Raw genomic sequence first — 15,168 nt, 5'->3', positions numbered from 1 at the left:
GAAATACTAAGTCTACAAGACTACAATCCAGAGTTGTAATCTTTACAACTCCTAATCTAATCAATAATTCTTTTTGGGTTTTCGTAAAAAAAAAAAGGGATAGTCTTTAGATGGGATCGTAAACCTAGCAATAATATTTTAAAAATCGGATTAAATAGTGATCCAAAAATATTATTGGGTTAAGGGTTCACTGGTTCCACCAGTAAGTCAACAACTGGTTGAACCAGTAACATCAGCATGACTATATAAAATACTACTGTAAAACCAAATTAAATAGATATAAAGTTTGTGTGTTACAATTGATGTTATACTATGATAGCATATTTTCTATGTGTGTTTCACCAAGGAAAATGAACGAACAAAAACTACAAGCCATGCAAGTACAAGAATTTCATTACAATTAACCTTGAAATCTAGGATTTTCTATTTATGTCCATGAAGTATCAAATAACACAGAAATTTCTATCAGTTGCAATATTTTCTTAGTTAGAAGCTAAAGATGCAAATGATTCATCACCTCGCACTCTCTCTCTCAATGAAAAATATCCACATTCAAGTTACATATTCACATATAGAATCTCTGCACAGTTTAAGATCAGGACTAATGAAATATTTCGCCAGAGAATTTGATGAGCCAGGATCAGTTTCCTACACCACTGAATTCAGAGGCAAGTAGCCGCCTCTTCAAAGACTCATTCCCTTTCCGAAGTTTCATGATCTTCTGCTTCAGTGTCTCGACATGATGAATAGAAACAGAATCTTTCAGTTGCTCTGCCTGCCTAATTTTCATGAGTTTCACTGCAAAAAAAAAAGAGACATTTGCAGTAAAATTAGGGCAAGTCAATCACAAGGAACCAAGCTGAGGATAATTCAAACTGTACCCAAAAAACGATCACATTACAAAAACTTTGATGTAAGTTCTTATCCCATCTATAATGCCAAAATTAATGTAAAAGCATTTCCATACCGGAATCGAAGTGATTTCAAAGGTCTGGAGAAAAAGTAGGCTGAGACAAGTAATTTGTTTTGTTTATTATGGAATGATCAGTTCCACTTAATGCATGACTAAGACTGTCACACCCCAATAATCCCACATCGAATAGGAATGGAGACTTAGACACTAGTAATAATAACTGGGCTTAAACATTTTGGGCCAGTGGTTGGGCCCAACGAGTTATTGTTGCTAATGGGCTGAGTCGTTATATTTGGTATCAGAGCCAATCACCAGCCGGAAATGTGTGGCGAGTCTCGGCTGAGCCAGTGTTTGAAAGGCAAGGTGATAGGCTATGCGAAGTCTGTATGACAAGGTAACCGGTTATGTCAAGGTCTGTCTTAATGACAAAGCTAGTGAGACAAGTCTCACATCGCCTGGTGATCTTTGGCTGTGTGTGTGATTGGACTAACGAGGACGTCAGGGCCTTAATGGGGGGAGTCTGTCACACCCCAATAATCCCACATTTGATAGGAATGGAGATTTAGACACTAGTAATAATAACTGGGCTTAAGCATTTTGGGTCAGTGATTGAGCCCAACGAGTTATTGTTGCTAGTGGACTGGGTCGTTACAAAGACATCGCTAAACTAATTGAAAATTTATAGTATGCACTTTCTACGAGGGATTGAGATGCCACATAAAACATCAATTTTCTGGATCGAAATCATGAACTCTTATATGAATCCACACTGTCACAAGCATATTGCCCTACAACTATTCAAACATAATCCGTAAATACTCAAAATTTCATACTTTCATTAACAGTTGTTTGGTTCTATACTACATAACCATCTTCTCACATAAAAATATGGTGATTAAGCAAACACGCACTTTACAAAGAGTATCATTTGAATATAACGCAACAAAAACTGAGAAAGAATTAAAAAACACGTGACCGATAATAAGAATACACAACTAAAGCGGCAGCTTGTTTCTAACAAACTAATGGAGTGTTTATTCTTGGCGGTCTTATTTAGTAAAATCCAAGAGCAAAATTTCAGAAAATCTTAATCTAATGCCATGACACAAAAAAGACAGCAAAAGGCCTGCATCAATGGGTTGATATACTCAAATGAAGAATTATTGACATGTTGAGAAAGAATGCAACAGCCTTTGATAGGATTAAAACATCAAAGCAATTTAAAGGAAATTAAAGAGAGGAGAAAACTCTCCAAGAATGATGGCCTAGTAATGAAGCAGTCCACCACATGAAGAACAGATTAGCAGAGAAGATGCTATGACTGAATCAGATCTTGAAGTACTCGTATAAAGTCTTCTATGACAGGAAAGCAACTACTAGTTAACTATTTATTTTGCAAATGATGGTGAAAACAAAAATAGCTTTCAATCTAAATATCCAATACACATCCTATCTAATGCAAGCCGATTGGATTGCATAATTATATTGAACTACCCTAACGATCTTCCACTTAGGTTGTGGCCGAAAACAAATGAAAATTTATCTTTTATGTATTTTTTTTTATGATCGGTCTAAGGTGCACTGAGCGCATCCAAAGTTTCTATTGGACATGTAGCATCATCTGACTCGCTCACATCTTAATGGCTATCGTGGCATCCTTAGCTGCTCGGAAGGACTTCAGTGTATAGTTATAGATTGTGCCCAACGTGTTTTCATATTTGAGAAACGATACATGATGGCATTAATAGTGATAGTGTTAAATGCATTTTTTTTTTCCTCCATAGACTGTGGCAACTAATAGAATCAATGGTAACTTCATAAGCAAATAAATTTATAGATATACAATATACTTCTTTGTCTCAACCAATTTTTTGAAAGATTAGGGTTTTTTTTTTCAATCAACCGACTATTATTTTAAAAGAATTGTAAAATATTTTCTTTATAATTTAATGGTGCATTTTTCTTTTTTATTTGGATCTAAGTTTATGACATTGCAAACTATATAGTTGGTGCCACATGAGAGCAAAGAATTGGACTTTACTCACTTGTTAAAACAAAGTGAGGTCAATTAGTCAAATAAAGTAGGGTAAAATATAAGATGGGCCCTACTTTTGAAGATGTGTTATTTTTTTTAGTCAATTGATCCCACTGAATATGTAGGTTTACCACTAAGAACGGTGCATGCCATGCCGTCCCGGTGCATGCCAGTCAGAAAAAAAATATGTGCGCCAACACATAATGGCATAAATTATTTATTTTCCTTGACATAAATATATTCTAATTTCTTAATATATATCTTTATGTAATCTTTTGCACTTTATTGAGGTTGAAAATAGGGCTTTGAGCCATGTCATTACTACGGAGATCGTATTGTGCCGGCATCTTGTTGGCACGGAGCAGCACGTCAGGCACGGCCAATGTCGATAGGCACTTAAAGCCTAGTTCTCTTGAATATTGTGCAACTCATTTTTTTCTTCCTGTTCCACCACAATCCAGTCCTTCAAATCCTGTATCTCTTGATGGTCTAAGAAAAAGAATGTTGTTCTATTACTGTGATAATATCATAAAAAGGTTCAGAAAAAATATATCATTTTCCCAACTAGGAAGCAAAACCCTTACATTTCGTATCCACATCAGCAGTAACCTGGCCTAGCTTCTCACTTAGGGTGCTAATATGACTTTCACGAGCAGCTAAATCAAGCTGGAGTTGCTTTATTGTAGCTTCATCTGCTTCTCGTTGAAGAAGAGAGCAGCTGATTTTGAAGAACATCAAACTCAAAACAAGCTACTCGACAAGCAAAAATGATCAAGCTCACTAGAACAAAAGAAAAATTACCTGAGCTGGTTTGCTATATCATGGATCTTCTATTCATTCTCTTGCTTAAGAATTGCTATAGTCCTCTTATGCTCCTGTATAATGTAAGCACACAGTCACCTTGGCATCCTTGAATTTTTAGGTTAAGTTAAACTATAGGAAGTGAGGAAGAAAGTTACTTCTTCCAAATTGAGCAATCTGCAGTTTGCCTTTTCAAGTTCACCTTTTAAACTTTGAGATTCTATGTGACATTTCATCTGTACAAAGGAAGCAGACTAGATTGGTAGTTAACAATAAAAAGAAACCCTCTAACCATGATTCAAAATAGAGGCATAAAATTGCATCATAGGAGTGCAGGCATAATGAAGCAATAGAATTGACACATTATTCTTTCCCTGGCTTAAAAATAGACTGAATACCTTAATCATTCACTCACTTATGTAAGTACTAAATCTAGTTTATGAAATCTATAACATACTAACATCGTAGTTCATGAATTCACTAATCTAAGTAAACTTCGAAGTGCACTTCTAGTAACAGTTTTTGATATGATACGTACAATTAGTCTATGAAATTTACCAGCATCCTTTATGCTACTTAGCAAAATTGTCCTTTTATCTAGCTGTAGTCTCTGAAGAGAAATGTAAATAAGATTAACTGATGTTCCATTGCAAATGTTGATCTGAAGTGCAAATTGGTCGTCATAATGGATTTCGATCACTAAAAGAATCCAGGAAGCTAATAGTAACAGAGGGTAAAATAACAATTAGCTTTAATTTTTTTCGTCTAAACAACCAAAAGTGGTCTTGCAATGGAGAAAAGTTGATAATCTTTCAATCATTTGTAATTTGAAGAAAGAAATATTACCTGGTTAGCAAATTTTAACAAGGTTTCAGCATACAACTTTCGCAAGCGCTCATTGTCTGCATTGGAATAGAAAAAAAAAAAAAAAAAAAAAAAATCCCCTTCTTAGCCCTAAAAGAGAAGATAGAAGCAATTATTTTAAGCAGACTGTTTCAAAAGAAGTGAAGGGTGAGACAATCTGCCAGAGTAAGATCATCTATAGACTTTCTGAAAATTGACAAGCCTGTCTTATGAATATTGAAGCATAGATAATTGCCAATTTTTAGTTCTATCATGAACCCTCCAAGATTGTGTTTGGACAAAATTTTGGGTACAAAGTAAAAACTGCAAGGACCATCCGCTTTGTGCTAAGAAAGGAACAAGTGCAAAAAATTTATACCCTAGTTCCAGAAAAGCCTTGAATTTTCTACAAGGTAGGGAAGTAAAGAATATACAGACATTTTAACCGAATCTGTACAATTGCTGACCTATTTTAAGACCATTATATGTGGTTTCAAGAACTTCACATCTCCTATTTTCCGAACTGTAGCTCAATCTTAGTGACTAGATTTCTGCAAGTGCATCTTTGTATCCCTGAACAAAATCAAGTAGCCAAAAGTAATACAAGCCAAGGAGTATGGGGTAAATACAGTTTTTTCTTGCTTTACGCTACTAGAAGAACAGAATTTGAGAAAAACCATTTAAGCATTACGCTAGTGAAGAATAAATAAATTTAAGTATATTATTCACACATCTAGAACTAATATATGCATCATCAAATTCATGCAAATCATCTTACATTTCTTTAAATTTCCTACTACAACCCTCCTGTCTGTTGTTTCTCTTCAGACAGATTCTCTGCCTCTATTTTGTTGTCAAGAGCACAATTTTCAAAAACATTGTAAACAACTAAGCACATTACTTCTTGTTTACTAGAGCAAACGAAGCATGCCATGATTCATACCAATCTCTTTCAATAAAAATGAACAATTAAAAGCATGCAGTTATACATAAAAGAAATATTTTTTACTTGATGTAAGAATCTATTTCACTGGGTTTCTTTAAGGTTGTTAAGCCTTTAGTTTGCGATGAAATTATAATGATAGGAGAAGTTTGGTGAATTTGCAGAGAGTGATAATAATAGTTATCTGATGCAAGCTAGAGGCAAGAGATCAGGATTCAGATTGAATAAAATGTGGTGGAAGCAAAGAGGAAGGAAGATATGTTATCTCCAACATCCAGACTCTCTTAATAATAGTGAAGTGACTGCAGTTAATGTATTGAAGGAGATCTCCATAGAAGAATGGCTAGATGTTGTACTCTTTTTGCATTTTTCTGCCATTTGTGACTTTGGTGCTTGAGGCTTTGCAGGAAGACGCATGCTCACAGCAGATCACTAAGCTCAAGTCTAATCTAACAAATTTATGGTTAGATAGGGTTTCAAGAGTTCAGTACGGTTCTGTAGATTGACATGATTGTTGTGCATTCTCGTTCTCCTCAAGTTGGTGGGTACCAAACAAACAGGTGACTCAATACCAACCCTGCTATAATATTAGGGTGGAGACTGTGTTGATATATTGTAACCATGAGATCTTCATTCCATGAGAACTCAAATCAAGTAGCCAGTCACAGAAATCAGAGGCATTTCCACACAATCATTCTTCCTTGAATAAGCTAAAAATTTGAGCTCAATTCACTGGTTGAATCTGAAGGCACAAAATATCAGTTCATTACCTCATATCTTCCTAGCTTCTGACTAGGTCATGGCGGGTCTACAAAGTCTTTATACACCAGCTTCATGCAGTGCCTCAAAGTTTGGCTTCGCAATATGAATTTTATGATATTACCTTCGTTGGTGCCACTCAGAGTACAAGTTCTTCCTGAAAGACTTGTCCTCTAGCCTTTTTTAAGTCCTCCAAGCTTTTGTTGTCTTCACTCTTGGAACTTACAATAGACAATGCTACATAGACAATATTGCATAAACCGCTAAGTAATGCATGATAAACATTCCTTAACTTTTTCTTTCTCTTTTTTTGTCTTTTTTATTTTTCGAAACTCTTCTTTCTTTAATTATACTATCATGATATTCTTCAGTACATCCATAGATTTAAGAATTCTAGAAGGCATTGTTAAATAATTTTCCACACCATAAAATTAGTTTTTTCAATTCTTGTTAACTCTCACTAAAAAATTCATTCAAAATCCTTGACTAGTTTGAAATCTCCAACTTTACGTTTTATGGAAATACATCTTTTTGTTTTAATAAGACTCTTAAGATGAGCCGTCTTTCGTGATTAAATTAAAGATTGGATGAAAATTATTATTTACTTAGTTCAAAAAGTGTCTTGGTTCACAAAAGGGGAGCATGCATCGCATCGGGTTTATAGGAATCTACAAAAAAAAGTTAAAGTTGATTCCTATTGGACATGACTTGGTTTCCAAGCCATTTATTACAGGTCAAGTTTGACTTGGTGCAATTTATTACAGGTCAAGTTTGACTTGGTGCAGGTCCCACGGCTCTAAACCTATATATATATATATATAAAATTGAGTTAGAATATTTTTACAAGTATCACCCCTTTGGTGCTATTAAGTTTTTAGCCCTTGGATCTACTCCTTGATTACTAATAGTCCTTGTATCAGACACTATTCCACCTACCACCACCTACCACCATCATCCCAACCCTACATTTCTCTATCCAAGGGTTAAAAACTCACAAGCCACCTTCTCTTGATGCTTTTAGAAGTATTCTATCTCAATCTATATATATATATATATATATATATATTATATATATATATATATATATATATATATATATATATTATATATATATATATATATATATATATATATATATTGTGCATGCATTGAGGCTTAACTATGCGCGGGGCTAATTCAATTAGCATACGTCGCCGAAATGGCAAAATTAAGGTGAGGATTGGCTCGGTCTCGAGGCCTATATAACGGGACGGAGAAAAAGTGTACGGATAGATCGCATGCAGCACCAAGTTTGAAGTTGGCAGCGGAGCAGGGATTCTCAACCATATCTTTCGAAACAACAAAATAAAGGACTTTGGGCAAAGATTCTATTCTTCTCTAATCGGTCTTCGCTAATTAAGGTTTTGCAAAAAGCTCTTTCTAGTTATTTCTTTGGAATTTTTTATTGAAATAAGAGAAGAGTGGGTTTCATCATAAAGCTCTTAGTTTTTAGTTTAAAGAAGATATCAGGTGTAAGTCTACTTTTTTTTCTTCACATAGAGCTCGATTTTTCCATGGACATTGGCAATTGTCGAACTACGTAAATCTCGGTCTCTTCTTTCTTTATTTATTTCTTTTACCATTTAGTTTACTCTATTTTCGTGCATCTATATTGGTACCACATGACGGACGATCCATCAAATTTCTAACAAGTGGTATTAGAGCCTAATGTTCACGCTACAGCAAAGATGTTCAAGGTCTCATCTTTCAAGTTCGAGGTTGAGAAATTTAACGGAAAAGGAAAGTTCGGTCTCCTGCAAAAAAGAGTGAAAGCCATTCTGATTCAATAGGGCCTTCATAAAAGCGTTAATGGAATATTGAATAAGACATCATCGATAAGCAACAAAAATCGAGAGGATATTAATCTGCGGGCTATGAATACAATAATATTGTGCTTGGTAGACGCGGTGAGTACAACGTAATGGACGAAGAAACTACTGTCGGCATGTACAACAAAATAAAGAAACTGTACTTGACAAAAAGCCTCTTGAATGTGTTGTACCTAAAGCAAAAGCTATATGGGTTTACATGAAAAAAGGTATGACAATAACAGAATATTTGAACACCCTTAATAAAATTACTAGTGTAGAGACCCGCGTGATGCGGCGGATAGAAATTATCATACCAAAAATTTGTAAATTACATAAAGAAACAAAGACGAAATTATCATATTAAAATTTGCGAATTAAATAAACAAATAAAAATATAAAGAAGAAACATCAATATATAACTACGTTTTGATAATTATTTTTTCAAAATTTTGGATACATTATTGAATTTTTAGATTTCGATGAAGTTTCTAAAACCTTATCAGAAGGCAGTTGATCTTGTTGGTAATGGCACATTTGTTGTAATTTCCAAATAATGTAGGGACTTATCCATATAATTTACTCTACAAAATTAAATCTAACAGAAAACAAGAAAAAGGCAAAAAACAAAGGTAAAAAAGGGTACGAATTGAATCCAAAATAGTTCAGAAAAAACTCTCTTAAAAAATAAAATATTAATACTAAATAAATTACTCACGGCATAAAATCAAGCAACACTAAGACAAAAAAAAGAAGAAGAAGAAGGTACTATACCATTGAGAAGGAACCACATCCCCGCCACGGAGACCGTAAGCTCTTCTTTGATATCTGCGGTAGTCGAACTGCACGCCGCTGCTGCTCACTTCCATCGCCACCTCGTTCTCTAACCCGCTACTACCACCACCACTGAACGCTATGTGACACCCCAATAGTCCCACATCAGATGGGAAAGGGATTGTCATTGGGTTTATAAGAGACTTAGACACTAGTAATAATAATTAGGCTTAAGTATTTTGGGCCGGTTGTTGGGCCCAACGAGTTATTGTTGCTAGTGGGCTGGGTCGTTACATTTGGTATCAGAGCCGGTTCACCAGCTGGACATGTGTGGCGAGTCTCGACTGAGCCAGGGTCTGGATGACGGGCTAGCGAGACGAGTCTCACATCGCCTGGTGATCTTGGGCTCTGTGTGTGATTGGACTGACGAGGACGTCAGGGCCTTAACGGGGGGAGTCTGTGACACCCCAATAGTCCCACATTGAATGGGAAAGGGATTATCATTGGGTTTATAAGAGACTTAGACACTAGTAATAATAACTGGGCTTAAGCATTTTGGGCCGGTGGTTGGGCCCAACGAGTTGGGGTTGTCATTGGGTTTATAAGAGACTTAGACACTAGTAATAATAACTGGGCTTAAGCATTTTGGGCCGGTTGTTGGGCCCAACGAGTTATTGTTGCTAGTGGACTGGGTCGTTACACGCTATGCGTTATTTCTGGATCGAGAAGGATGAGACAGAGAAGAGAAGGCGGAGGGGCGGGTGGGAAAAAAAAAAAAAGAGAGTTTGAGAGAGAGGAGTGGAAGGGGCGTATGGAATGGACTCAAAAAATTTGAGAGGGAGGAGACGGAGAGGTGTTTAGGAGGAGGGAAGGAACCCAAAAATTTTAATTAAATGTGCCCCTCCTAATTAAAGAGAGAAAGAAAGTGGGTCCCACTAAAAAAATTATTCCTAATATTTAGAGGAGAGACGGGTCCCACTTTTTTCCTAAAACGCAGGATTGAGAGGGAGGAGACGGAGGGGCATATGGGAGGAGAGAAGGAACCCAAAAATTTTAATTAAATGGGCCTCTCCCAATTAAAGAGAGAGAGGGAAAGTGGGCCCACTAAAAAAATTATTCCTAATATTTAGAGGAGAGGCGGGTCCCACTTTTTTTCTAAAACGCAGATTGAGAGGGAGGAGACGGAGGGGCGTCTGGGAGGAGAAAAGGAACCCAAAAGTTTTAATTAAATGAACCCCCTTAATTAAAGAGAGAGAGGGAAAGTGGGCCCCACTAAAAAACTTATTCCTAATATTTAGAGAAGAGACATGTCCCACTTTTTTCCTAAAATACGGGGAGAGCTTGAATTCCATGAGAATTCATAGTATGTTATAGATTGCATATTTGCTCAGCATAATGTCAAGATTGACGAGGATGATAAGGCACTGAGTTTCCTCACGTCAATTTTGCCGTTCTACAATCACCTGGTGACAACTATAGTGTATGAGAAGCAAATTCTGAAGATAAAAGATATTATGTTGACCTTTTATTGCAAGATATCAGGTTGCATTAGAGTTTCGAGGAAAAAAGCACAAGTTAGGTCGTGAATGATACAGGTGGAGGAAGGGGAAGATCTAGAAAACGTGATGTGGATAAAGAAAAAATTTCATTCTAAGTCAATGAAAAATATGAAGTGTTATTTCTGCAAGAAGAGGACTACGTAAAGAAAAAAATGCAAGAAGAAAAAGACATTACTGCAAAAATAAAATTCCTCTCTAGATATGACGAGAGTAGTCAGCAATTTTGGTCACGACGTTTTTGACTGTTACAACAAATTTAGAAATTTTCAGTGATTAAATATTAGATTCGAATTATCTTTATCACGTCTCTAGACAGGTCTTTATTTGATACTTACAAGTCTTGTGAAGATGGTAGTGTTATGATGGGTAATCACTAAAAATAAAGATGATTAATGGTATGGTGAGAAGTTAACGGATATGAGACAAATTTCAAGTCTTAAGTTGAATCTTATATTGCTAGGTACTTTTGACTCTACTGGTTGTTCTTGTAGCATTTCAGGTGGAGTTATTAACATGAAAAGAAGTGTCATGGTCGTTATGAAACGAGAAAAAAAAAGAAAATCTGTAGAAGCTAATTGGCAAGTTAGTTAGAAATACTGTAGTAACATTCTCAGAAAGTCAGAATTGATAGTGACTGGAAGCCTTAGGGAAAGGAGTTGATAAGAAGAGAGAGAGTAGAAACGCACAAAAAAAGTAAAGGTGGAGAATGCTAAGATGTGCCTTCTTTTGTGATTAAATTAAAGGTTTTATGATCATTGTTATTTAATTAGTCCATAAAACATCTTGGTTCACAAAAGGGGACAATGCATCAAGTTTATAGGAATCTATTACAAAAGTCAAAGTTGATTCCTATTGGTTGAAATTCTCGTAACATGTTACAACAGGACTCGGTTTCCAAGCTGAGTCTTATTACAAGTCAAGTTTGACTTGGTGCGGTTTCGAGGACTCTAAACCTATATATATGCGTGCGCGTTGAGGTTTAAGCTGTGTGCATGGCTAATTAATTAGCATACGTCGCCGAGTGGCCAAATTAGGGTGAGGATTGGCCCCATCTTGAGGCGTGTACGGCAAGACAAAGAAAAGGTGTATGAAGAGCTTGCATGCGGCATCAAGCTCGGAGTCGGCAGCGAAGCAGAGATTCTTGACCAGTTGTCTAAGCAGTTTGCCAATTTGGATCTTTCACAGCAACAGCATAAAGAATTTTGGCCAGAGATTCTATTCTTCTCTAATTGGTCTTTTCTAATTAAGGATTTACGAAAATCTCTTTCCAAGTTTTTCTTTGGAGTTTTTTATTGGAACAAGAGAAAAGTGGGTTTCACCATAAAGCTCTTAGTTTTTGATTTGGAGAAAACATAAAGAGTAAGTTGTACTTTTATTTCTTTATATAGTAGAATATGTCTCTCTCGCTCTCCTTGTGGACGTAAGTAATTGCCGAACCAACTAAATCTGAGTCTATTTAGTCTGCATTTATTTTTTTTACCATTTGATATTTTTATACTTTCGTGCGTATTTTGTTGGCAGTGCATGAAGGACGATCAATAAAGTTTCCAACAAAGACAACAGTCTTTTGGTTTATTAAAAAGAAATACGGCCAAATGTTCGTTCTTTCATGTTATTTAAAAAATGGATGACAGTAAACAACGTAAGAGTAGTGTTAACACTCCTCACTTGCACGCTTGAAATAAAGTGTATCATGCTATATGCGCAGACAAGAAAGGAGTTAGACGAAGAATTAACCTATTAAATGATCCAAATGGTGATTTGTAATGATAAATAAAAACCCTAGTTTGTCGAGCACGAAACCCCAAATAATAAAAAGGAAAAGGACAAAGTAAAGCAGGCGAAGTAAAGGTTTCATTATAACGAAAAGTGAAATCTTGAAAAATGCATTTCTCTCAGAGAAACCTACCCGCAAATACACCCAATGCTCTCCAAAACTTCCACGAAAGGGTGCAAATACATAAGTGGCCAAACCTACCTATCTCTCAAAAAAAAAAAAAAAAAAAAAAAACTTTCATTAGTATGAAAAATATAGCAATATTTTTGCTAAATTAATATTGTTTTATACATAATAAATATACATCGTTATATTAAAAATATTATATTTTATTAGTCGTATCCCTGCCTTATTCCTATCCTAATTTCTTTGAACCTGCCAAGTCACCGTGTTCTAGCCGTAGTGTGTCCCGTGTTTGTGGCGCCTAGGCTAATAACAACTATCTGACTCTAATACTGTAATTTCTCAAAAATTTCATCCAAGATAACCTAGGTTTTAACAAAATCTCATCAAACTACAAAAACAAGAGAAATCATTGTAACAAATAAAAAATAAGTACTTTTTTTTTTCAAATTAGCCTTGTTGGGATTTATATTTACAAAAATAGACTTGTCTAATTTTACTCACAAAAATAGACTTATACCCTGCCACCTATGCACCATCTAAGCAGTTAGTTTTGAGAGCTGAAGAATGCAGCAAACCATCAGATGCATTCTAAATACGGCAAACGGTTCACCTCATCCGATGGTGCAATACTTATTAAGTTTTTTATGTATTACAACATAGAAGGTGGTCACTATTCTTTTTTAGACTCCACTGACATGATGGAAACATGGCTAGTTTAGATCTATTTTTACAAATAAAAATTTTTACATGCTTACCTTTACGGATTAAAATTTCAAGGTGAAACTATATAAAACTTACCTCAACTATCACCAATTTGGATTTGACTACCTAACCTTTAAAAATTTTGATTTTATTATTTGACCTATGAATTTATTTGATTTGAGCCAATTAGTGAATTTTTAACTTTAAAATATGAAGGCGTCGTTTATCTTTACGGATTTAATTAGTATATTTTATACAACTTGCGTAAATATAAATTTATTAAAGCAAGCAATTAGGTTAAATTTTGTATCCAAAAAACTATCAAATCGCTCAAGTTAAACAAATCGACAGATTGTGTACTAATTAAAATTTTGAAAAGTTGGGTTGTCGAATCAAAATGGTCTATAGTTCAGATAAGTTTTATACATTTTTACCAAATTTCAAAAAAAAAAAACTAAACAAAGGCTTTAAAAAGAAGAATAGATACCTTATGGGGCCGTTTGGTTCAAGATTTATAAGATTTCGGTAATCCTCCATATTTTCTATTGAAAATATTCAAACCATTGATATACACCTCAAGTTGAATTGTTGTAAAAGGTATTACTAAAGTAGCGAAATCATTGTAAATTACTAGATAGTAGAAATACTAGATTGTCATCGGGTAAGAGGTATTATCATTATCATACTCGATGGGAATTATTAGCGGTCTATTAATAAGAATATGCTACCAACTCAAGTGGCTTGATTAGTTAATAACAAATTTTTCATTCCAAATATTAAATAAAATATACAACATTTGCCCCTAAAATTAATCTTCATCTTCCTTCACTGTATTTTCACTAATATTTTGGCTCCATGAACTACAAAGTTTCCAACTCATAATTTCTGAGAAAAATTATCGAGAAAAATTAACATCTCCTCAATCTCTAATATTTTGATTGTTAGAGGTGCAAACCTATACGTAGATCCCCACGAAAAGTAAAAACGAGCGAGAAAAATAAAATAAAATAACCCAAAAACTCTATCACAATAAAATAGATCTACAAAAAAAAAAAAAAAAAAAAAAAAAAAAAAAAAAACCCTCCTCAATCTCTGATATCTTCATTGTTACGGTGAAAACTACAAGTAGATCCCCACAAAAATAAAAAAGAGAAAAAAAAAAGGGGGGAAAAAACACAACCCTAAAATTCTATCGTAATAATAATAAATCTGAGAAGTAGCACTAACTTGTGAGATTTGATCAAAGGATCGAAGCAGAGACTCCATCGCCTCATCGCTCATCGTTATCGCCCCCATCTCTCCTTCGTATGCGCTACTCGCTAGCCGTTGAAGCTTCAAAATAGAAAAAAAAAAAAAAAAAAAAAAAAAAGGGAAAAGTTTAAAAAACCCCCTCTGGTTTTAATTTTTTTCACTTTAATATCCTATGGTTTAAAATATATCAAATTAATACTCTGTGGTTTCTCACTTTATAACTTTAGTACCATGTGGTTTAAAGTGTATCAAGTAGTACCTTATGGTTTTGCACTTTATCACTTTAGTATCCTGTGGTTTTAATTTTGTATCAAGTTAGTATCTTGTGGTTTTTTAAACTATAGGATACTAAAGGGATAAAGTGTGAAACCACACGGTACAAAAGTGATAAAGTGCAAAACCACAGGGTACTAACTTGATACATTTTAAACCATAGGGTACTAAGGTGATAAAAGGAGAAACCACAGGGTACTAACTTGATACAGTTTAAACCATAGACTACTAAAATGAAAAAGTGTGAAACCACAGGGGTTTTTTTAAAGTTTTTCCAAAAAAAAAAAAACATTTGAACTCGAGCGATGCTTGTTTTTATAGTGGAGCTAATTAACAATAGATCCAGTTTGGGATATCAACGAATTGGGATACTCAAAATTTTATTCAAATTCAAACTCAAATGATTTAATTTTTATTCGATGCTAAATTGATATAAGGGCTTTTTTTGCATAGAGCCTCCTGGCAAATTTTTATTTTAAAAATAACCCTCTTAAAATTTAATTTGTAAAAATGACCCTATGCCTGCCACGCAGGCGCCACGTCAGCGCCACGCGGACGGGGCCAG

At 34.8% G+C, this 15,168-nt stretch overlaps 1 protein-coding gene across 1 annotated transcript; it reads right to left on the bottom strand.

The window, feature by feature from the left end:
- On the bottom strand, positions 390-14,414 carry LOC109711619 (protein At-4/1). Its single transcript, XM_020234758.1, is given in 10 exon segments — positions 390-798; positions 1,747-1,770; positions 3,366-3,437; positions 3,533-3,666; positions 3,750-3,823; positions 3,908-3,985; positions 4,596-4,651; positions 4,849-4,939; positions 5,037-5,165; positions 14,307-14,414. Coding segments are annotated over 10 exon segments (885 nt in total). The 5' UTR covers positions 14,376-14,414; the 3' UTR covers positions 390-640.

Source organism: Ananas comosus, linkage group 6 (genome assembly GCF_001540865.1).
Source record: "Ananas comosus cultivar F153 linkage group 6, ASM154086v1, whole genome shotgun sequence".
Taxonomy (NCBI): Eukaryota; Viridiplantae; Streptophyta; class Magnoliopsida; order Poales; family Bromeliaceae; genus Ananas; species Ananas comosus.
This window is presented reverse-complemented; position numbering and strand designations above follow the sequence as displayed.